Source organism: Pogoniulus pusillus, chromosome 25 (assembly GCF_015220805.1).
Source record: "Pogoniulus pusillus isolate bPogPus1 chromosome 25, bPogPus1.pri, whole genome shotgun sequence".
Classification (NCBI taxonomy): domain Eukaryota; kingdom Metazoa; phylum Chordata; class Aves; order Piciformes; family Lybiidae; genus Pogoniulus; species Pogoniulus pusillus.
Window position 1 is genome coordinate 130,206 of NC_087288.1, and position 24,885 is coordinate 155,090.

General features: G+C 45.5%; 1 protein-coding gene across 40 annotated transcripts in view; it reads right to left on the reverse strand.

Moving 5' to 3' along the window:
* Positions 1 to 24,885, reverse strand: part of LOC135186459 (isoleucine--tRNA ligase, cytoplasmic-like) — a 52,853-nt gene that overhangs the window by 26,159 nt on the left and 1,809 nt on the right. For 12 of the 40 annotated variants that reach the window (XR_010306934.1, XR_010306930.1, XR_010306923.1 and 9 more), the window contains exons 2-9: positions 23,548 to 23,790; positions 21,815 to 22,411; positions 18,017 to 18,097; positions 10,463 to 10,580; positions 6,788 to 6,935; positions 5,401 to 5,488; positions 3,140 to 3,200; positions 1,011 to 1,106 (exon numbers count right to left, since the gene is read on the reverse strand). Coding sequence is in view for 1 of the 40 variants with exons in the window: in XM_064164089.1 (XP_064020159.1) it covers positions 5,415 to 5,488; positions 6,788 to 6,935; positions 7,992 to 8,045; positions 10,463 to 10,580; positions 18,017 to 18,097 (475 nt within the window). In the remaining 39 variants the exon portion in view is untranslated. Of the gene's footprint in view, positions 1 to 1,010; positions 1,107 to 2,222; positions 2,412 to 3,139; positions 3,201 to 4,462; positions 4,686 to 5,400; positions 5,489 to 6,563; positions 6,588 to 6,735; positions 6,936 to 7,991; positions 8,046 to 10,462; positions 10,581 to 11,151; positions 11,238 to 12,922; positions 13,014 to 15,400; positions 15,530 to 18,016; positions 18,098 to 21,814; positions 22,412 to 23,547; positions 23,791 to 24,885 lie in introns of those variants that run through there. The other 28 variants (XR_010306914.1, XR_010306913.1, XR_010306906.1 and 25 more) reach the window with 23 other exon arrangements.

A 24,885-nucleotide genomic window follows, 5' to 3' on the forward strand; every position in this document is an offset into this window, starting at 1 on the left:
TGGATTTCTTTATCAACCAGTAACACACAGGCCAGTCTAAGTTTCTTTCTTCACAGCTCTATGAAGCTGAGGCATCTTTTCACATTGCATTCATCTCGACAAGGGAAACACCACCATAATGGATGCACCCTCCAGGAAAATGCATACAAAAGAGACAGAAAGGGATGGGATATTGCACACAAATATCAAGAGGCCTATCACAAATGCCAACAGCTTCTGGGAATGACAACAGAGCTCCTGGTCTAAGGATTGCCGATTGCAGGGCGCTGGCAGCTCTACTGCAAGTTCTTTTGAGGGCATCTTTGGATAATGGCTGAAGACAGGAAACTATCCAAAAAGAACAACGAGTCTAAACTCATGCATTAAATTAATCTGTCTAAAACTGATGCAATTCTATCCATGAAAAATTATCCCTCTTAACCTTCACCAGAACAGACAGAGGAAAAGAACAATAACGACAGAAAAACAGGAGTGCAACAAAACCCTTTCCCATCAAGGTAAAAAGTCTCAGTACAAAAGCAGGCAAAGCAATTTTTTGCTCTCTAAAAGCCCAATGAGCAATGAAATGGAAACACTGAAGAGGGGCAGTGTGCTGTGTAAAACCACTGTTACCATCCGAACCTGTCACTTAGCAAAGCTTGTTCTGACTATCAGAGCAACAGAGCATTTCTTCCCTAAGCTATAAATTACAGCTTTGGGAAAAATAAACAACAAAACACCACACCTAAAGCAAATAACACTCAGAGACAGTGGTGGGCTCACTTCACATATCACAATAATCCAATCCAGGGACACCTAAAATCCCCAGTGCAGCATACAGAGGGCACGAGAGGATGCAAGAGTTCATTAGAACACAGTGCTACACTGTACTCCTTATTCCTACCTTTCAAGCAGCAAAGAAGAAGATTGTTTACTATCAGTCACCCTGACAGCCAGTCCCCAGTAGCTGGAAAGTCAAGTAATGCACAATGGAACAAAATTAAGGTTACAGATGTGCAATTCATACTCACAGCACTAAAATAGGGAGCCTGGTGTACAACGCCTGTGCCCTCTTCCTCCTTCACGTAACTGTCTACTACCACAGCAAAGGCACCTTTATCTTTGCACTGTAACACAGAGATTTCATATATACAGGTATAGTTATATCCATACACATAGACACAGCAAAACAGAGTTCTTCAAGATGTGCAGGAGCCACTAACCACCCACCTAGAGCAAACAAATGCATCAAAAACAAGTGACACAGTAAAATATGACCTTACTAACATTCTTTAATCACTCACAACAGCTACAACATCCAGGGTGTACACTTCATTTAAACAGCATCAAATGTGATTAAGACCAAGACCTCTCCAGAAGGCCTCAATTACTAATAGTCAATTACTCTTCAAGCCACATGTATTTGCACAGTTCTGTGCCTCACATACTACAAATCAATACACTCCTGAAAGCAAGGATACAACCACAACAGCTGCTGAGATTCTATATACAGAAGTCTCCTTGCATTTTCCTATAGCCACTGTAGCTTCTCATTTTACAAAGAAGTTCACTTTTATAGTCATTGATTTGATTTGTTTCCTCCAGAGGATGAGAAGGTGACAACAAGAAAAAGAAGAAAAGGAAAAAAATGGCTAAGAAAAGATCTGACAATTTGTGGTGTCCTCAGCTAGCAAAAAATAAAGAGCTCTTATCTATTCCTTAACAGACAAGTAGTAAACAAAACCCACCAACTTACTGCAGTCACAGCTGAACCAAACAACAGCTTTGGCTTGCTCTGAAGAGAGCTGTTTTGAGATAAGATATCTCTTCTAAAAAGAAAACCAATAGATGCCCATCTGCTCCTCAGAAGTACAGCAGGACTCAAAACACTGATCAGTTCCAAGCCTTTACACCTGCACTCCTGTTTCTCAGGTTCAGCAGTGCTTGACCTTTCTCTAGCAATAACAGTCCTGCTCCCTGCAGAGGTTCTCACTTCTGCTGACTCGGGCACAAGTTTGAATACAAATGCTAATGACCAAATCCCTCACACGAGTTAACAGCTGCTTGTCCAGCAGTACTGTAATCCACTTCAATTCACTGAAAACTTTCATCCATTTTTCAGAGTCTCCTCTGCAGTGCTGCTCACCACATGAGACTTATGCAAAGCTTAAATGCTGCACAGGAGGACATCCATAAAAAAAATTAACAGGAATATCTGCAGTCATTTTAGCAAAAGCTTTTACCTCTTCACACCTCTTTTATCTGAGGTGCCTGCCCTTCTCTTGTGAGTGAAACATGTGTAGATCTCATAGGCAGACAACAAGCTCAACAGACAAAGCCGAGAGAACACTGCTGATTTAGCCACATGGGATCATTTGTCTGCACACAAACTATCAGTTATCACTGAATTCTTATTGTGAAAGGATTTAAAGCTTAAGAAACAAAACACAGGAGAAAAAAAAGTTAAATTTCTGCTTTTCAGTCTTTCACTAAGATTTTTAACTACTTGAATACAACCTAGAGTATGCTACTAGGACACATTTTTATAACATGAGCAGGGAATACTGAGAATGGTTTGGTTTGTTTTCACAGGATCACAGAATGTCAGGGGTTGGAAGGGACCTCTAAAGATCATCCAGTCCAACCTCCCTGACAGAGCAGGATTACCTATACCAGATCACACAGAAACGCATCCAGGAAGGTTTTGGATATCTCCAGAGAGGGAAACTCCACAACCCTCCAGGGCAGCTTGTTCCAGAGTTCTGTCATCCTCAGGCTGAAAAAATGTTCCTCATGTTTCCATGCAACTTCCCAATGCATCTTGTCTTGTCATGGGCATCATCAAATAGAGCCTGGCTCCATTCTCTGGGTGCTCACCCTTTACATACTTATAAACACTCCTGAGGTGACTTCTCAGTCTCCTTGTCTCCAAGCTGAAGAGCCCCAGATCCTCTTCCCATGAGGATGAGATTCCACACTCTTCATCGTTTTTGTGGCTTTGCACTGGACTCTCTCAAGCAACTCCCTGTCCTTTAACTGAGGGGCCCAGAACTGGACACAACATTCTAGATGCAGCCTCACCAGGTCAGAGTAGAGGGAGTAGAAGGTGAGGGTTTTTTCTGCTCTATATCCTATATTCAACACAACTTGTTTGTCTTACCTGAACAAAATAGTCAAAGAGTGGTTTATATTTCTTGCCTTTAAGAGCAATGCCAGGAAACCTGAGGAGAAGAATTGACACAAACTAATTAAGAGGAACTCTTCAGACAGCTGGTAGAAATGCTATATATTCCTATTTCCTTTTTCCCCATCCTACAGAGATTAGGACTTCATAGAGTGAAGACAGAAGTATTTTCTCAATAGTTTGCTTCCCACTTCTACACCTCTTCAGCAATTTGGACTTGGACAAAAACTGTAACATGTCTTAATGACATAATCCAAGCCACCTAAAAGTTACATGCACAGGAGATTGTGATACAGCTTTTAAAGCATGGATACCTCGTTCCTTATTCTAAAACTAAGCATCCAAACACTCCACAGGCATCTCAGAGAAAGACTCAAGACAGACTGGACTGACTGAGGAACCAACTGAGCCAAACAAGAGATGTAAGACACAGAGAGAGCCTATAGAACTCTCTCTCTTCAGACCCCTGTAAGCAGTGGACAAAGACAGCAATAGGCTGGCATTCACTGCTCAGAACTCTTCCAAGTGCTAGAATCATCCACTTCAGGAAAATGTCTAGTTAAAACACAACTCCATCTAACAGATGGGATAGCTCTCTGAAGGTGTAACAGCTGCAGTCCTTCCCTACACTCTTCTTGATCCACATCCTCCAAAACAATGGTCAAACCGTGAAACACTGGACTACTTCAAAGTGAGGAACCCTTCCAAGCTGTTTCACTGCACAGAAAGGAACTCAAGCAGCATTTAATGCCAAGTTAAAGAGCATGACTCTTCAGCTCAGCATACAAAATAGCCACTAGGAAAAGAGGAGACTTCTATTTTAAGCCACAGCTTCACAGATGGTTTATGTATTTTTATACCACAAACAGGCTTAGGGATGTTTGAGGTGCTTAATCGGGATCAGATGAGAGAAAAGCATCCTAGTGCCCAGCCACACATATGGGAACACTCAGACACAGAACATGAAGCACTAAAACTAGCTTAAAAAAAATGAGGATGTAGTTACACTCTTATTTCATACAAGTCAGTGACAGGTAAGGATTGTAGATCACATCCTCAGTTTTCTCTTTTGAGTTCTGAAATACTTTTATCAAAATCCTGAACTTCAAGCTGAACATTTACACAGCATTGCCTTCTTGTGACCTAAGTTAGAGTATTAACAGACTCATTTTAAGTCACTACAGCAATTCTTCACTCTCAAGAGATCAGAAACCTCATTTGGATTCTCTAGAATCCCAAAAGAGGCAACAGCAAAAAAAACAGGACAAAGAAATAAAGTGCTTAATAAGCAAGTAGCCTGAAACACCACACAAAGGGAGAAACATTGTTATTAATCACTTCATCTTTACCACTGCTAAATAAAACAACAAGCCACTCAATGGCCAAAAATGGGGCAATACACCAAGACAAATCCATCTATGCAAAACAGCTGAAGGTATTATGGTAGAGATGGTAGTCATCTCATCAGTGAAACAAAGAAGTAGTCCCACTTGTGCTCTCACAAAAATTTACCCATCTGCATCTGGAGGAAAAGGGAGAAAAAAAGGCAGGCTTGAGGGAGAGTGGGAAAGTTGAGAGTACTCAGGAAGTTCAGATGACTTCAGATACAAAAAGACTTCATTAAGTTCATTCCTTGACCTCACCCAGCCACCTGGTATAGAGTAAATGGCATTCATTTTCCCCTCAGGGGCCTAACTGCCTGACAATGGAAAAGCCACAGATTGTGTCTGAGAGCTACAGAATTTAATACCTGCGTCCCCCCTGCTGACTCAGCGAAGAAATAACTTTTTGCCACTGAACTGAGTTGTCCTCAAAAAGCCTCAACTGCCACCAACCAGACCATCCTACACAAGTGGCATTTCCTTTTGCCCACTTCCCTCCAAATATTTACACAATGTTTAGAAGTGTTCAGCATTTGGACAATCTCAGAGAAGGTCTGAGACTGTTAAATTACTATCTAAGAAAGCACAGAGGAAAGTGAAGGACTAAGAAACCTTTACTGCACACACACACCCCCCACAGTGATCCAATGAAACCTTTCCTCAATCTGTAGCTTCATGTACAAGACCAAGTTGCTCTAGGAAATGTCAATGTCTTCCACAGATTTTTGTGAGCTATACACTCAGGCAGGGAAATTAATCTTTGGGTTATGGCAAAACACAACTTCTTAAAACATCTAACTTCTGACCTATAAAAGTACTGAAGCTTAACAAGTGTGCAATCATTTCTGTACTTGCCTGTCAAGTATTTCCTATTCACTTTCAGGTTTGTGCAGTGCTACCAGCCTGGATTCCATCCAAATGGAAATCTGTCCTGTGGCACTCTCTAGAATAGAAAAGAAAACAAACAGTTACACAAATCTCAGCTGAATACCCTCATTATGATCATTACAAAGCCTTTCCATTTAGACAAGATGGTATCATATTAGATCTAAAACTGCTCAGAATAATCCTGCTGATCCACAGTTAGGTCCCAGCTACTTCTTCCTCACACAGCCACATAGTGAATACTGTTCAAAAGTTTAGACAGAAAGCACAGGGTGAAATCCAGTTGACTGATTTTCACTGTGGTTTCCAGTTTGAGGCAGAAATACTCCACCTCATCTATTACCATTATGACAAAGAAAAGCAGTAACTAAAACAGAGGGAAGCAACTGGAAGAAGGAAAATTGCTCCCTAAAATCCATCTTGTTAAGCTGACATTAGGGGTAACCATTCTACTTTATGCTGCCTTTGAGACTTCCAATCAATTTGATGCCTAGATTTCATTTTAAGAGACACCCAATGGCAAAGCTCATTCTGACTACCACTCTACCAGCTTCATTAGGGTGACTATCCCACCAGTGGACAGCAGGCCAGACGCTCAGACCCGACAACTCAGCCTCTCAGACAGATGTAGGCTATTTCTGCAAGTACACAATAAGCTTTTTGAGATGACTACATTTATGTTAAAACCTGGGATACCCAAAACATATTTAGCCCTCTCCTCAAATAAAGAAAACCCAAACACATGGAGTCCACTGTAAAGGCATCTGCAACTTGATTTATTCAGCATCACCTTAGGCACACATTCCATTCATGTGGTCATGCTGGCACTGGAAATGCCATCATTACCTTGAATATCTTCTCCCTCTTTTGTTTTTGTTTTGTTGGGTTTTTGGGGGTGTTTCCCCCTACTGAATGTACACTGAAAAGTCAGAAAATGTGAGCAGCTGAAAGGTGAGTCAGGCTGAGACTAGCATATGACATCCTGAGTCTGTTATGAGCTAAGAGTACAGTTCAGTTACTCCAACTTAGCTGTCATATCTGCTTAGGAGCCTGAGCCCCAGGAAAGGAGGGAATTAAAAAAGCTGGCAACACCTAGTCACACTTCCTCAGCTCCCAAATCCAGTGTGACTTACAGACAACAGGTAAAAGGTGTGCTACTTTTAGGGAACAGTCCTCACAATGCATGTAAAAGAAGAGCTCAGCAACTGGAAATCCTCATCCTTCAAAATACTAATTCAATGCCAGCAAACTGCTATGCACCCAGTTTAAAACAGCCTATCCAGAAAAACAGAAGTACATATTCACAGGGTTCAAAGAAGAAAATGTTCATTACATGTCCCCTTCAGTTAACACTTGCCTCTCCATTCTACATATTGCAACTCTGCATTAACACAAAGGGCCAGATTACTGGGCAAGGTCCAAGGAGTCGTGGTCCCAGCAACAAGAGAAACACTTGCATCTTCATCCAGTGGAAAGCTCACTGTCACTGATGGATCTTGAGCATCCTTAAAAACAAGACAAACACCAGAGAGGGCAAAACATTACACTGCATGTATTAGTGAGAAGGTAACAATCCCAGAACTAGCAACTACTACTGTCATCCAACAAAACCTCTCTTGCAGCCTGCTTAGATCATCCCCACAGTGGCAGAATTTGAACAGGTAGCATAAGAGAGTTTGAAGAATACACCAGTGACAACATTCCTCCACCATACCAGTGCAAACTGTTAGTCCAACAAAGCCATAGGGTTACAAATTTGGATCAGCAGTGATATTTTAGCCATGAGCTGCCAAAACAAAAAGTTAAATGCAGGTTTCCTCAGGTACCCCTTAGAATCTCCTTGTAAAAGTTTATAATCCATCTCAGCCATCAAGAAAACCTGCAGTCTCTCAGACACACAAAGTCTTTTCCCACTGTTCCCTCCAGAGTCAGGGAATAGGAAGAACAGCCATTACTGGAGATGTATTATTTTAAGAAACTGCTGTTAACAAGGGCCAAAACCCCCCAAAACAGCCAGCTGTGGAGGCCTTTAAAAATAAAAGCATGTCCATACTTCAGAAAAATGTCACTGAAGGATACCTCTTCAGCTCTCCTATAAAACTCACCTTGAGAAGTCACAAGCAAGCCCTGTTTTTTCAGGCAAGTACAAGCCAATTCAGTCCCTTCACACTGCATCTATTATGAAATGCAGATAGGAAATGCAAGTCTAACCTTGCAAATGTGACATTTTCACTCTTAACTTTAAATGCCAAAAGAAAATGGGTGCCAGCAGACAGCCCCCGAGAAGATAAACAGGATCTCTCCCTTCACCATGCCTAGTGCTAGGCTCTCTGCTTTCCATTCAGCACTGGGGAACAGTTCATAGCATCACGGGACAGGCAGCTACTTATGTCTGAGCCAAGGGCTGCTCCAGAGGGAATTTTCTGTGAGCATCTGGTGCAGCCAACTGTAAAACATAAATACTGCATAACTCTGGAACCACACTCAATAGCAAGCAAAGCTGCAGCTACCCCTACAGCTCTGTCTCTGCCAGTTGTTAAACACCACCACAGGCTACTCACTTTGTTTTCTGAAGCACCAAGTTGACCAGGTAGAGAAAAATAACTGGCAAGCCACTGGAAAAAAACACATCCAGACTGCTAAGTAATGGCACTTAAACTGCTTCATCTCTTCACAAATTATGCCTGCTTTCACCTGAAGACAACGCTTCTTCTCAGTTCAAAGCAATACAAGTGGCTGACACCAGTTACTCAAGTGCACATTAGGCACCTAACTCAGTTCCTAACATGCTTCTTGTGCCCTGTTTCTCATGATTTGTGTCCCAATGCTCACAGGATCAAAGAACAGAAGCCACAGCCTGCTCTCTGTAGCCAGAAAGAGAACAGCTGCCTTCCACCCAGGAACAGCTGCTCTTGCCAAGCAGAAATCTTGTCAGCTCATAGATCCTCAACCTCTCAGCTTCCAAAACACCACCTCTAGCAGGCAAAACAATACATTTTTTGCATGAATTGGCAAAGCAGAACACCCACCACACACACACTTTACTGATTCTAGAGTAAGAAACAGCATTTCAATATTTCATTAAGACTCAAGAGAAAAGAGCTTTGCTCTAGAGGAAAGGGGTGCACACCCCCCCCCATAAAAAAAGCCTCCCCAGAGCAGTCTTTGTTTTGAAGAAAACTCATTCATCTGAGCCTGTACCAAATGCCAGTTAAAAAGTGTGAGTAAAGTTATTATTTCAGTTCTCAGTCACAAAGATTGGGATATCTTTGCAGGTTTCACTTGCTCTAAATCACAAAACCTCTTTTCTTCAGTATGCTCAAATACCCCTCCACAACAGTAACAGCTCTGGGCTCTAGGGACTGTATTGCACTCCAAACCTGTTTAAACATTTGTTTTCAAATCCACTCTTTTTGGCCAGCACATTGGACTTTTTAAGGCAAGATGTTAAAAAAGAGCAGATGTACAATTTGTGCTAGCTCTCTGCTGGAACAGTATCTGAGAAAGATTTGTGATGTAAGGGTCTGACAGCCTGGAAGGGGATTGGAAAGATACAAAACCTCTCACAAACTAACATCAAACTTGGCAAACTGGGACATAATCTTGCCTTCACATACACGAACAGAAAGCTGAGGCAAACAAGAAGCTGCACTTACTGTATCTAGTGATTTGTTTTTAAAGGAACACCTTACCAAACAGAGCACACCATGCATTAGCTTAGGTAAAACATTGAATGGGATTTACCAATCTAACTTGATGAGTCTTAGAGGAGCTGCTCTGCTACTGCTTTACCATTCAACACAGTCTTTGACAATGCTTATTATTCCCCTCACAGAAGATTTCCACTCTACCAAGGACTTTCCTCCTATTCAGATCTGCAGAGACAGAAGTGCTCCTCTAATTACTTACCATTAAGAATCCAACACAGTGCAACACTCATCTGGAAAGCTCATACTGGAAGTGAGAGTAGTTTACCAGGATAAAACAATGTACTTAATATATCTCTAAGTAAAAAGTAACCAAGTAGAGCTGGCAAGAAGGCTGCGATCAAGTGATCAACATAAACTACTGATATGGCAAAATATCCTGAAATCTAATTCCTTTACCTAGATTTGTTTACTTTAGAGTGCAATAACATGCTGATGAGCCATCAAGATGAAACTACTAAAGCTTTTCCAATCACAACTCAAGCCAACAGGCCCAGGCCAACCTCATGAAATTCAACAAGGCCAAGTGTAAGGTCCTGCACCTGCATCAGTGCAATCTCAAGCACAAATCCAGGCTGGGTGGTGAATGGCTGAGAGCAGCCCTGAGGAAAAGGACCTAAGAGTCTGGGTTGGTGAAAAGCTCTCAACATGAGCTGGCAGTGTGCATATGCAGCCCAGACAGCAACTGTGTGCTGGGTTGCAGCAAGAGCAGTGGGGCCAGTAAAGCAAGGGAGGGGATTCTCCCCCTTTACTCTGCTCTCCTGAGACCCCACCTGCAGCACTGTGTGCAGTTCTGGAGCCCCCAACACAAGAAGGACATTGAACTGTTGGAGCAAGTCCAGAGGGGAGCCACAAAGATGATCAGAGGGATGGAGCACCTCTGCTATAAGGACAGGCTACAAGAGCTGGGGCTTTTCAGCCTGGAGAAGAGGAAACTTCAAGGAGAATTTATAGTGGCCTTCCAGCATCTGAAGGGGACCTAAAGGAAGACTGGGGAGGGACTGTCTACAAGGTCTTGTAATGACAGGACAAGGGGTAATAGGTTTAAACTGGCAGAGGGGAGATTCAAACTAGATGTTAGGAAAGGGTTCTTCACAGTGAGGGTGGTGAGACTCTGGAAAAAGTTGTCCTGGGAGGCTGTGGATGCTCCCTCCCTGGAGGTGTTCAAGGCCAGGCTGGATGAGGCCTTGAGCAACCTGTTTTAGTGGGAGGTGTCCCTGCCTATGGCAAGGGGCTGGAACTGGCTGAGCTTTGAAGTCCCTTCCAATCTAAACCATTCTTTGCATTCTGATGGCAACATCAAATGCACACAGACACTGACTTACCTTGTAATTCTGATGAGACTCAAAGTGTGACAGTGGAGTGCTGCATGCAGTTGAAAAAGGCATGACCTTAACACCTCTATACACCAACCCTTTGTCATAGAGTTGCTTGAAAACCCACCTGGAAGTAACCAAGGAACACGATGTAGCACATGACATGGCTGATTTAGTAACTGAACTGCAGAATGGGGTTTTGCTTTAGCTGCTCACTTCAGCACGGGACCATAAGTACCTACCACAGCAGCCAGTGCTATAGGGAAGAGACACAGATACAGGTTAAAGACATCTGCAACCCACCCAAGCAAAGCCTAAGAACGTGAAGAGCATTTTTCACAAGACAACACAGCTGACCAGACAAAATAATCAGCCTAGTTTCATGGCCCTACAATTTGCATCCATGGTCTCCTTTATTAGCTGATCTCACTCTGAACTCAAGGTTCCTGTGATGGTTTGGGGGTTACCCCGCCCCCCCCCACTTTTGAATTTGCCCCAGCTAACTCAGACGGACCCTGGGAATATAGATGAAGCAATTTATTTACAGCTAGCAGAATTTACCAGCAGCTATTTACAATATATACAGAAATATACAAAGGATAAACAATACAAAAGCACAACTCCCCTCCCAGAAACCTGAGTCCCCAGGAGGGGCTCTCAAACCACCCCAACACCTCCCCTTGCCCTCTCAACCTTACCCCAGTTCTCAGGAAGAAGAGAGGTGCAGCCAAGAGGTTAGGGAGCAGGGTTAGAAAGCAGTGATGTTAGAAAGATGTGTCTCGGTCTAAGGCAAAAGCAAGAGTGAGAGACAAAATGGAGAATGTTTTTCTTCTTCTTCCCAGAGTTCTCAGTGAGACTGTGAGAGAAGTTGACATCAATTGTTTTCATTTCACTGCCCGTTATCTAGTTCTTTTACCAAAACATTCTAGCTTGCTTCAAACTAGCACAGTTCCTGTCCAAGGTCAGCCACACATTAAGCTTTACATCTGTTTATGAAATCTTCAGCAGAGCCTGTCGTGTGGGTTCTTAAGTCTTCCTGAAATCATCAAAACAGCACACAATATTACAATGGAACAATTTAAGTCAACACTCAAGATGAGAAACACACTTCTCTCTGCAGCTCATCGTGTCCATGTGATGGACAAACCCCCACACTTCTCTCTATCCAAGTATTGCACAGTTTACTGAAGGTTCACCAACATTTACCATCTTATCAGGTCTCACTGACCTGCACATTTAGCAGGACTGATGATTTTAAGGTTGGATACCTTGAAAGTAAAGGCAGGAGAGGACAAACCTTACCTAATCATGCCAGATTCATTTCAAATTCCACATCCAAGCTGTCACACACTCCTCACTTCCAAAAATCATTTATTCAAACTACGTTTTCAAACCATCCTTATCATTTTTTGAGTCCCCTTCCAGACAAATAACTCAGTGCTAAGCGACCAATGTCAGCATGGCAAACAGTACTTTTTTCTGTAGGCTTGTGAATTCTGTGAGAATCTGCACCTATCTTCAAGTCAGTGTCTTGCCTTCTATGTTTGAAATTATAATCTTCACCACAAAATGCAAGTAGATTATTGCACTCATTTCTCACTCCAGCCCAAATCAAGAATACCAGAAGATATGCACTGTCCTGCTGTCATATGGGATTGCAATCAGAATAATTATTACCCTGCAGAATAGACAGCTGGAGAAAACACAGAATGCCATGTGGAGAAGATGTGCAGTCCACTGATTCATCCCTGGGCCTCTAGCAAAACTCAATAACTTCCTGTGATGGGTCGTTAACATCAGAGAGATTAATCTGAAGTCTAAAATGGGTAATGCCTAAGAGATCCTCAGCAGCACCAAGCCAACAGATTCAGACTGCACTGGATTGGAAGGGACCCTCAAAGGTCATCTTGTCCAACCTCCCTGCAGTCAGCAGGGACACCTCCAAGTAGATTAGGCTGCCCAGGGCTACACTGAATCTGATTTTTAATATCTCCAGGCATGGGGCCTCAACCTCATCCCTGGGCAACCTGTTCCAGTATTTCACCTCTCACTGTAAAGAGCTTCTTCCCCATGGCCAACCTAAATTGACCCTGCTCCAGCTTCAAACTATTGCCCCTTGTCCTATCACTACAATCCCTTCTGAACAATCCTTCCTCAAGTTCTGGCACAGAAATGCCAAACCCAGAAGTCTTTCACCCCAGAAAGGCTCTATCTTACCTACAACTCCAAACTAACCTTGTATAACACAATAAACATCACCCCCAGGCAAGCTGTGGCTGCCTGATCCCTAGCTACAATCTGCAACATGGCAGTGAGTGCATCTGTTTTACAGCAGACACTGCACCAACTCTGACTTGCCTAAGGACAAATAAGTCTTTCAGAAAAGATTTGTCAGTTCAGCATATGCATTTGAGCTGGATCACTGCAGGATTGTTTGTGCAAGGTAAGCAACAGGAACTGCATGCTTACCACCTCAGAGTATGCTTCATGCAGGCTGGGACAAGGGACAGCATTTCTATCGGTGTTCCATTTGCCTTTCCAAAACAGCTACCTGAAATATCTATGGGAAAAACACCAAAAGCTCCATTTGAGTTCTGGTTTCTGAAGAACACTGCCTACTGCCAGCACGGACGACTGCTCCGAGAGCCACCGAGCACTGAACTCAGCTGCGGAGCGCAGCAAGCTCAGCCCCTGCTCGGGAAAGGCGAACGCCAGCTGGAGCCGCCAGGCGGCACGGCCGGACCAGCAGCGCCCCCTTGTGGCACGTCTGCCCCATTGCACACCAGTGCCCCCAGGCACTCCCCGCTGCGCAAAACAGGCTCTGTGGCACTGCCGCACAACAGCAGGGCTTGGAAGAGACCTCTGGGGATCAGCCAGTGCGACCCCCCTGCTAATGCAAGGTCACCCACAGCAGCTGGCCCAGGGGCACAATGTCCAGGTGGGTTTGCAGTCTCCCCAGAGAAGGAGAGCACCTTCACAGCAAAGTTCTTCCTGAAGTTCAGACAGAACCTCCTGGGCTCCAGTTTGTGTCTATTGCCCCTTGCCCTGTCTCTGGGTACCACTGAAAAGACTTCGGTCCCATCCTCTTACCTCCACCCTTAAGCTCTTGCTGAGCATTGAGAAGATTTCCCCTCAGGCTGCTCTGCTCCAGGTTAACCAGCCCCAGGTCTCTCAGCCTTTCCTCCACACAGAGATGCTCCAGGCCCCTCTTTATGCTCCCCACTGGACTCTCTCCAGTAGTTCTCTGCCTCTCTTGAATTCGGGAGCCCAGAACTGAATCCAATACTCCAGGTGTGTCCTCTCTAGGGCAGAGTAAAACGGGAGAACTCGATCATTTCAAGCAGCATGATGCTCCAGAGCTCTCACTACAGTTTGTAGTTTATCAGAGCCTCTACTCCGAGACAACCATTCCAACAGCAGCAAAATTATGACCAGCTCAGACTGCAGCATGATGCCATAACCCTCAGTATCACTACAAAAAGCTGCTCTGCCATCAAAGTCACCTGCTTGGTTTCCCTAACAAAGAGAACAGATTTTCTGTGACTATCACAAGTGCACAGAAGAAGGCTCCCACATAGCTTCTGGCTGGCAGCATTGCTCACCTAAAACAAAGTCACTGCTAAAGATGAACCTGGTTCTAACACTAAGTCATCCATGCAGGGAGATCATGTTTTGCTTACAAATGCAACCCAAGTTATTTTAAACAATACCCTATCAACATGTAGGGTTTAATGCTTACATTTGCCAGATGTTGGCAGTTTGCAAGGAATGGCCCTCACAATTGAAACTGCAATCCCTTCTGAAAAATAAGCTTATGAAACCACACAGCTCCTCTCTGACAAACAGAAAACATTTGCCCACAGAAGCCAGAAATCAAACTCCATTCCAGATCTGTCCTATCTGCTCTCAAACAAGTACATTCAGTTGCATACTCACTGCTGAACAAGCAGGACTTACGAACTCCTCTACTGAAGAAAAATGAGCTTGGGGAAAAGGGGAGCTCAAGATGTTTATTTCAGCCACTTGCTGGCAGGATCTAGTCCCTAAAGACACAAGGTACCTTTAACTCCCAAAAGCATGGCACAAAACTGAAAGCACTTTGCTGTCTCTAAGTGTTACAAGGGGGTGACACGACTGGCTCAGGCCCAGTCAGTTACCCAGACTGTGAGCTACTTTCACCCTAGAGGTCAATTCCAGGAAATGTTAACTCTGCTACAAGCTCCACTGATTCGTGTCACATACACACCATGCAGACACCACCTGGAGACGCTAAAACTCCCACAAATGGAGTTTTGTGCTGCCAAAAGATACTGAATCACTCAGTGAAATACTCACAACACCCTTGGCAGCCCCCACAAAATCCAATATCCTACAGTAGCTTCCAACGGATGCCAAAGCAAGTTACCCTCTCCACACATAGACATTCACTTCACAGCGAGGAGAAGGATTTCATCTTAGAGGTTCTCAAGTTCTTAACACCATCCTTTTGGGGCAGGCAAGTGACCAAGTGGTTCTGTTTGCAATGACTCACTATCTAAGGGTTTGCAAAGGGTGTGAAAACTCTTTCCCCTCCAGATATCTGAAGTCCTCAGCAGTAACACTGGGAAATTATTTTCAAGCTCACACAAATTGCTTCTCCCCTTTTTAAAGAGCTGTTAACTCAGCTAGCAATGAAGTAAGCCAGGCAAAACCCTGCAAGAGTGGGATCTAGGAGTGCTACATTTCAACGTGTCCAAGGTAGTACAGAGAAATGAACACATTGATTGCTGTGTGACCTAGCAGCAGTTCCCAGCAAGACAAAAGGACAATTCAATGCAGCAGGACACTGACGTCAGTGACACAGCTCATGTGAAAAACATGCAATGTAAAGAAAAAATATGCCCAAAAGCAAACAAAGCTACACAGAGTGAGGCCATCCTAAAGAAACGTGACAGATTCAGGAGGTACCTACAGCCTGCAGCTGCTGCTTCAGACTGGTGGCACCCTGAGCCTGATGCTACTGCAGAACACCAAGGGCAGGGCTGTGGGGCCACACCCAGCAAGGAAGGAAAGAGAGGTCACCTTTTAATGACAATCCTGAAAGAAAAACTGAAGCTGTAACAACCGAGATGGGCACAGTGGGAAGCAGACAGAACTGGACAAAAAGCTCCATTACTGCAGGGAGCTCCACACTGCATTCCCACAGTTAACAGAGCAGTGCACAGCCATGACCTCAAACAGGTCGTGTACCACTTTTCTACCATCATCAGGAACGTTTTCTTCTCTTCCCCCAGTCACTCCCCAGTGCTGTCACAACAGAACCCACGACTATCTCCTTAGGGCACACAAGCAGCTAAGACCTGTTTCTGCCATCTGTGGTTTCACGCCATTCAAATCTTTCACACCTGAGCTTTTCCATCACACTCAGAGTGCAATTGCTAAACCGAGTCACCAGATGGTGAGAAAAAGTTAACCCAGCCTGAAGTTAGGCAAAAGAGGGAATTCAATCCCTCAGCCAGCAGACTCAGACACATGCCCCAGCTCTGAGCACAGGGCTGTGCATCTCGACTCAGCACTTCACAGGCTGTTTCTGCAGCCATCACAACATCTGCTCCTGAGGTGCACACTCGCACTTAGGCTGAGCAGGCAGGCAGCATGGGCACACACTGATTACAACTCCAGAGTTCTATTGAAGTCAGTTATTTCTTAAGCTATAGCTACATTTCAGTAGCTGCAGGGGACCTCCAAGAAGGCTGAGGAAGGACTGTTTAGAAGCTAGAAATCCTGAGATCATTTCAGAGCCGCATGCTTCAGAGAGACAAATAATTAAGCTGAACAGGTAGTTTTAGCTGATTAAGACTGAAGACAAAATTCTTCATCTATTTTAACTGCAAAATTAACAGTTGTCATGCTCACAGGCATTGCTACAATCAATGAGTTTTTCCTGGGCCTAAGAGCAGCATTCTACTGCCACAGGCAGAAGAAAACAAAAAGAAGAAACATATGACAGGACTGGAGTCAGACCTGCCAATACAGTCACCAGGTTACAGTCAAGACAGAAATCAATCAAATGCATCTGCAATTCCTCTAAGAAATATCTCCCTCAGCCTTGAGACAAGTGTCTCAGGTGGCTTTGCCATTCCCCTCCTCCATCCACTACGCAAACACCAGTGGTTCCACCTCCTGTTCTACTGGAAAGCAAGCTGGCAATGGCAATGGAACATGCCCCTCCAACACTTGGAAGGCTTTCCAGAAAACCCTCTTTTTATCAACAGACTTACAAAAAAATTCATCACAAGACTCCATAGAAAACTAACAGTGTCAGGAAGCAGAAGAGGTTGTCAGCTTACACACTTCCTGAAGTCTCATACTGCAAAGATTCCAGATCAATTTGTATGTTAGAGTTTGTATCCAAAGCAATCATTAGAGGAGGTGACCTCTGTGAGCTGGGTGAAAGACTAGAAATTGCCAAGGGAGAAGAAGAAAGAAAATGCAAAGAAACGACTGGGCTGCAGAGAGACCCTGCAGCTAGCTCGAGTCACCTTTGTTTTTTACATAGTCCTTGGCAGATGCAAGTTACAGAGGATTTAAGGTGCCACTAAGTGTAGGAAAGGAAAGTGTCTCACCACTCTGAGCTTTAGCATTATGCAGGGTTTCTTCAGCTAAGTTGGTGAAACATCTGCTCCCTTCCCACAGACTTTTCAGTGCTCATTGACAAGTCACTGGCACTTCAACCCTCTAACAAAGGCTCCAAAGACATCTGTATGTTATGCCAATCCTTCAGCATAACTCTATGTAGCTAACTATGCAAGTTATTAGTAAAACTAATATTAAAGAACATCACTAACATTTTATATGCACATCACTTGCTTTGTGATGGCTTTTTGTCAGCACGTATGCTGCCAAACCTCTTCCTGAAATTCACCTTGTCATTCTAACACCTGAGGGACTCAACATAGCTATTTCTTTACTCTGTGGGCCAGTGTGATTACCCTTAAGCTATAAGGTTGTCCAATATTTTGGTATGCCAACAGTCATCTTGAATGCATTGCCACAACACTCAATCTTTACTTAGCTCTGCAGCAGGAGCCCAAGACAGCTGTCAAACGATGTTGCCAAGTAAAACAGCACAGCAGATTCCCAGCCTCTAAATGCAGGTTTGAAGAAGAGATTTGGAACCAAACTGAGTTTGGATAGTTTGCACATTTGTAGCTAATGGTGTGGAGAACATAAAAAATGCAGAGATAATAGAATTTCCTAAAGCAAGCAAGGAACAGATCAGAAGTGCTTTTAAACTGACATGGAGCAGTGAGACTTCAGGGCTCACTGCAAGCAGTACTGCCATACTCTCTTTTGAAAAGCTCTACCACCCTGAAGAAGGATAACTGACCTAGTTTAACTCCCTCACCTGACATCAAGACATTTCACATCCCCTTCATTACCTTGTCTGCTATGGATCAGATTTTGGCTTGTTTCAAAGCAGCTCTCTAGAGCTGTGCACCAGCACGTGATCACAATCACTGAAGCCTCCTTAGCATTCCAAATTCAGAAAAAACATCTATGAATCCTTGTAAGTCAACTTACCAGACAGACTCCATGAATTCAGGAGAGAGTTTTATAGTCACTTTTAAAATCAATCCACTGTCCCAATCTTGTGGCATTGAACTGTTGAGAAACGAATGCACAGATTGAAAGGTATCTCGACATTAAACAGCATGACCAACTCCCAATATTTCTTATGCAAAACAGCTTGATTTTTAAGTGCAGTGTTTGCCCCAGATCAATGCAAAATCACTGTCAAATATTTTAGCCTGACAATGGTTCCAAACAGCCCATGTGAAGAGGCAAAAGTAAGCCAAGAAAGAAACCACGAGCATCACTGTTTAGAACTAAGGTGACGCAACATGCAAATGTGTTCCACACTGCTAGACTGAAGTGGTGGATCTTCTGGCTCATTCAGCAGATAGAAATGGTGGGCCACTCAAGGTTCAGCCAAGGTTCAAATGTCTGAACATTGCTTTTGATTGCAGTGCTCTTGTTTCTATTTTTAGAACTTCTCCTTGCAGAACCAAGATCCAGAACACAGTCTATCAGCTTTCAGTCCTATGAAAGCAGGATGGAATTCGAAGACAAAGAAATGCTGAGAGAAATTGATATGCCACAAGTCACAAAAACTAGTTCAAGGCCAGCTACCTTCTTTGCCTTCCCAAAGCTGTGACAAGGCTGGGACAGGTGCTAGTCCCTATTCTCAGGACAGATTATGGTCATGTCCATTGGCACTGAATAGAACCACTCATGAGTAATAAGCCAGCTATGGGATTTGCTTGGCCAGGTGGTACTCCCTTGCTAGTCTGACAGCTATCAAACTAGCTTTCCAAACAGTCAAGCCCAGAGACACCTGTCCTGATGCTTACTGACACACACCATCCTGGAAGTCAAGTTAGGAAAGTGGAAACAAAGCAAATTCATTCTGTCATCTCTATATTTCCACATAACACCTGGGGTCCTGAAATAGATGTTTGGATCCTGATCTTCAAGCCACTGTGACATTCCACTATGAAGATCCAAAGACGAGGCCTGATCAGTACAAGGACCCACAAAGTCACAGTATTATGTCTGCCCTCAGCACTGGAAGACCTCACACCATGAAGGAACCTTTCATAGTTTTCATTTGCTAGAAAATCCAGACAGAAAACAAACTCTATCTCCAGTAGAAATGTTGTGAATTCCTCTTAACACTGTCCCAAAAGATTTGAATTTATTATCAGCCAAATCACAAACAAGTCACTTAAACTAATTTAATCTTTATTCCTAACCTAAAACAGATGCATGTGGAAGCACACCCAGGCACATGCACACATTACTATGCATTAATCCAAACTCCAGTCACTATCCTAAGCACCAGCACTGCACAAACAGCAGTGGCTACAGATACAGCAAGTGAAAAAGGAACAGCTATGGAACATCAAACATGAAGCAGAGTAACCTTTTCTCTATTTAGTTCTAAGAACAAAGAATCATCAATGGTATCTTTGAAACACAACATTTCAGAGTGTAGAGGAATTGTATAGTTGAAAAAATAAACTGTGCTTTTCATGCAGCCACTCACTCAAACTTAGGCCACAGCTATCCCAGCAAAGGCAGCTGTAGTTTCTGTGGGCACTGGCCATAACTTCAAAATGCTCCCACGGCCAAGAGGCCAGTGATAACTCAGAGAAGGAATCATTTCAATCCAAAGGAACAGAGCAGGACTAGAGAACATACAGAGGATTGTGATAAGGCAGACCAGCTCGTGCTCATGAAAACCTGAAGAATGAGCACTGTGAAGGGGGGCTTACAGCCCATCAGGCTGTGCTGCCATCTGGCATGACCTGGGCAGGCTGGAAAGTCTGGCAGAGAGTAACCTTATGAAGTTCAAAAGGGCAAGGGTAGGGTACTGCACCTGGGCAGGAATAACACCAGGTGCCAGTACACATGGGGACTGATCTGCTGGAAGGCAGCTCAGTGGAAAAACATCTGGCAGTCCTGGTGGACAACAGGATGACCATGTGCCCTCGTGGCCAAGAAGACCAATGGCATCCTGGGGTGCATCAAGAACAGTTCCAAGCAGGCCAAGGGCAGTTCTCCCCCTCTACTCTGCCCTAGTAAAAGGCCACATCTGGAGCAGTGTCCAGTTCAGGAATAGGCAACTGCTTGAGAAGGAACAGCAAAGGAGAACAAAAATCATTAGGGAACTATCAAGTCTGTCTCACAAAGAAAGGCTGAGAGACTTGGAGTTTTTTAGCCAGGAGAAGAAGGACCAGGGATTTTAATCCATGCTCATAGATACATAAAGGCTGGGCATCAGAAGGATGAGCCCAGTCTTTTTTCAGTGGAGCCCAGCAACAGGACAAAAGATAACAGGCACAGACACGAGCACAGGAAGTTCCACCTAAGAATGAGGAGGAACTGCTTTACTTGGAGGGCAACAGAGCACTGAAACAGGGTAAGTGGTGGAGACTTTATCTCTAGTTATTCAAAACCAGCCTGTACACTGGTCTATGCAACTTGCTCTAAGTGAACCTTCTCTGGCAAGGGGCTTGGATTAGATTATCCCTGGAGGTCTTTATTCTGTCCCCACTGCTACAGAGAAAAATATGGAGCATCACAGTTCTATGCACGATTAATATGACTCAGAGTTAGGGGAGGAAAAAGAAAAACCCCTGTGTGTCTCAAGAAAATACCTAACCCATTGTCTTGGGTTCTAATGCAAGTTCCCACAGACTCTAATAAATTTGATAGACTCAATAACAATTTACAGAGTGCCCTCCCCTCTTCCCCCTCCTTTCCCACAGATAGGGATTAGATATAGGGAGAGAGAGAGATAAGCACACCCAAATAAATCAATCTCCCTGGATTTGGAAGTTAAAAGGGAAAGTTTAACAATAACTTAGAAAGGTATTGGAGGTAGGGAAGTTTACAAAGGATAGGGAAGGGAAAACAGCAGAATACAAAAAGGGATAAATACAACCCCAGTGATGTGATGGTGTCTCTGCCTCGTGGCTGCCACGGGGTGTGCTGGTATGCAGAGTGCCTGTGTCCAGAGGGAGCCAAGAGAGAGAGAGAAGCAGGAAGCCCCTCTCTTTTATAGCACAGGAAGCGGGGGGAGTGGGCTAACCATCCCCTGGAGGGTGGCCCACCCCTGGGGAGGGGCCAAGACCCCTAGGGTCAGGTTCAGGGTTACTCCCCCTGGAGTGTTAACCCTATACACCCATCTGCTTGGAACAGCTTCCCAACCGCAAGGGTCTGCACAGGCCAGTGTTCTCTCTCTCACTACACTCATGGGATGCAAGGTTTAAATGAATACTCTTGGAAGGCTGAGGGTTTATCCACATCTATTCTGATACAGAATTAGGTGCTAGAGCTTCTGCTGTTCCAGAAACACAGGCACTGGAAATATTTGTATACAATGCACTATGGCAATCAACAGACTAAAAAGTGGGGAACATAAAAGCAGGAAGGCTAATGTGCATTTCCTTTATCTGCTCCATTTGAAAACCAAAGTCAGATCTTACTTTCCATTTTCTACGCAAAGGAAGACATGAGGAAAGAGAGAACTCGTTCCACCTATCAGCCAGATGTTCCATGTATCTAGTTAGACACTTTGAGCTTCAGGCTACCTTAAAGGAACCTCTCGACATCAGAGCAGTCTCCCTGTTCTGAGCCACAAAGCTGTCCTTTTTGTTCCCCATTCAGGATCACCACTGAGAAGCAAGGTAGCTGTAGACACGGGATGTAAGCAAGTAAACAAGTTGACAGAACAACCAAGTTCACCTCAGATGAAAAACTTCTTCACACATACAGTAAAAAACACAGCAGAATGTGCATGGAGTCTTTACTCACCTCCCATTCCTTTGAGTATCTCATTACAATTCCTCTGCACTGGTTGTTGTGTTCTTTACTCCCCAGCTTTGCCACGTCCTCCGGCCCTTTAATGCCCAAGGTCTTGTCAATCTCATATTCAGAAAAAAATTGCTAACACAACTTGGAAGACAGAATTAAAACACTGCAAATGGTGATTAAACTCTTACGAGTTAAGAGGGTTATGTGACAACAGATAATGATTTGGTAAACACACCTGGATGGAGAAGGCTCTGGGAAGACCTTAGAGCAGCCTTCCAGTACCTAAAGAGGGCCTACAAGAAAGCTCAGGAGGGACTTCTTACAAGGGCTTGTAGTGACAGTATGAGAGGGAACGGATTGAAGCTGAGAGAGGGGAGACTTAGACAGGAGATTAGGAAGACATTCTTGACAGTAAGAGTGGTGAAACACTAGAACAGGTTGCCCAGGACAGTCATGGATGCTCTCTCCAAGATGATCAAGGACAGGTTGGATGGGGTCTTGAGCAACCTGCTCTAGTGTAAGGTGCCTTTGCCCATAGCAAGGGGGTTGGAGCCAGAGGATCTCTAAAGCTCTCTCAATCCACACCATTCCATTATCCTGTGTTACACAGATTATTATATTAGTATCAAAACTACACATCTGGACAACACTCCACATTTACAGACAGCTCAGGAAGCACAATGGAGTCCTCTTTTCTTGTTTCTCTACTCATATTCTCCTGACAAAGCAACAGAGTCAGGCAGCACACCACAGCTGGTAACACAGAAAATTGCCATTTACACCTTCTTCACAGGAGATTGACAATGGTCTGATTATGCCACTGTTGTGTTGGATGTGAAACGAAAGCTGAGCAGTCACAGTATTTCCTTACTGACAAACACACCTCAGAGAGAGCAGCTCCAGAAAATCAACTGGAAAACTCCAAAGTGAGGGTTTCTAATTTCTAAAGGTTCAATGAACTTTGCTCCAGCTGAACCTGACACTTGAGGAAACAGTACTGAGATGAACTCATCTCAACAGAGCACTCAAGATGGACTACAGATGACCCTGCCCTCGGGAAGGACTTTCTTTTTCCCATGGAAAGCTTGCTAAAGCAGCAAAGGGGGAAACTAATGCCATGTTTAGACACAAATAGATCATCTCATGCGAGGAATCAGTTTGAATCTGTACCTTACAAGGTCTTCAGCATTTTTTTCCTCTTCTTGCCATACTACCTTGCTTAAAAGCAAAAATTGTCCTTGAACAAGAGACAAATCTAGGGGATCTGGAAATTGTTTTAAATAATGTATTGTAAGAAATGAGAAATGACTGCCAGATAAGCCAGGAAACACTGAAGTTCTGTGCCAACTAAATCCTATTATTACCTGACAGTCACTGCCCAAATATGACACCAAAATGACAAAAATATGGTTCACTCACTTTCCAGAAGGCTCCCTGGGGGTGGGAAGCCAATGTTTGCTGAAGCTACAGCAAATCCCTCCCAACCTCAGTCTTGAGGAGCAGAGAGTCTGATCAGTGAGCTCACTGCTGGCTGCAGCTACCTGGAGGGAGGCAAAGTCCTACAGCTGTGCTGCTCAGGGACATGCTTTAGGGGTGACCTGGCAGTGCTGCCTTAAGGGCTGCCCTGGATGATTTGGAAGCTCTTCTCCAACAGCAACCACTCCATGCTTCTACTCCTCAGAACCGGTGCACCTGACTGCCAGAAGGAGCACAAACTCCACACAAAGCCTTACCTGACCCAGCCTCTTTGGCCACCTGCGTCTCGTGGGGGATGTTCCTCAGCATCTGCTCCTCCCGCATGAGCTGGTGCTGGGCTGAACCCTCCTGCTGCCTGGGGAACGGCCATGCTGCTCCTGCTGCTCCTTCAGCTCATGCCATGCTTGCTGGAGAGAGCTGCAGAACCCAACGGCAGCACAGATTGACACGGAGGGGCTCTGGCAGCAGCAGCTTGAGTGCAGGCAAATCCATCCCTGCAGCTGAGCACAGACATTGCTTTGGCCCGGAGCCGCTCGCAGTGGCGCCTGGAGGACCTCGGAGGCCTAGAGCGGCTTTGACCAGCGAGAGGAGAGCCCAGAGCGTCGCCTGCCAGCCGGAAGTGACGGCACGGAGGCAAGATGGCGGCGCGGAGCGAGCTGCTGCGGCTGTACCCAGCCCCGGGGGGGTCTTAGGCGGAGTTGGGGGGTCCCGGGAGGGGTCCGAGAGGGCTCGGGGAGGGCGGGGGAAGGGGCTGGGGGGTTTTGGAGAGTCCCAGAGGGGCTTCGGGGGGGCCCCAGGGGGGTTTGAGGAGTCCCGGGGGGGGGGGATGAGGTGGCTGGGGGGGGGCGAGCAGTGGGGGGAGGGTCTGGGGATGAGTCAGTGGTTGCCAGGGGCGCTTGGGGGGGTCGCAGGGGGATTTGGGGGGGGGGCCGAAGTGGCTGAAGGGGGTAGGGGGAGGGTCTGGGGGTGTTGTAGGCGGCCCCGGGGTTGGGGGGGTTTGGGGGCGCCTTGGGAAGGGTCCGAGGTGGCTGGGGGGAGGGGGCAGTGGAGCAGAGGGAGGGTCTGGGGGTGCCATGGGGGTCCCCGGGTGAGGTTTTGACGGGGGTCAGAGGTGGCTGGGGGGGTGGGGAAGGGTCTGTGGGTGCCGTAGAGAGTCCCAGGGGTGCCTGGGGGGGGACTGGGAGCAGTGGGAGGGGACTGGGGGGACGCTGGGGGGTGCTGGGGTCCCTCCCCCGAAGCTCCTTGACCTGCCCTGCCAGGGAGGTGCTGCTGCCGCTGCCTGCTGGCCTAGCACAGGTGGCACTGAGGGCGCTGGGCCCAGGCCTGCAGCCCCCAGCCCGGCCCGAGGGGAGGCCTCAGCAGCGCCCCCAGGCCAGGCTGCAGTGCTGCAGGGACAAGCTGAGGGCCTGAGTGGGCACTGGGGGGCGCTGGGCGGGGACGGGGAGGGGCTGGGGGTTAGTGGGGGCATACAAGGAGGTGAGTGGGGGTCTCTGGGAGGCCAGTGGGCGGGTCTGGGGGTCCCTGAGCCCTCCCCCCATAGGCTCTGGGTCTCCCGGGGGGCTGGAGGCCTGCGGGGGGAGGTCTCCTCCTTCCTG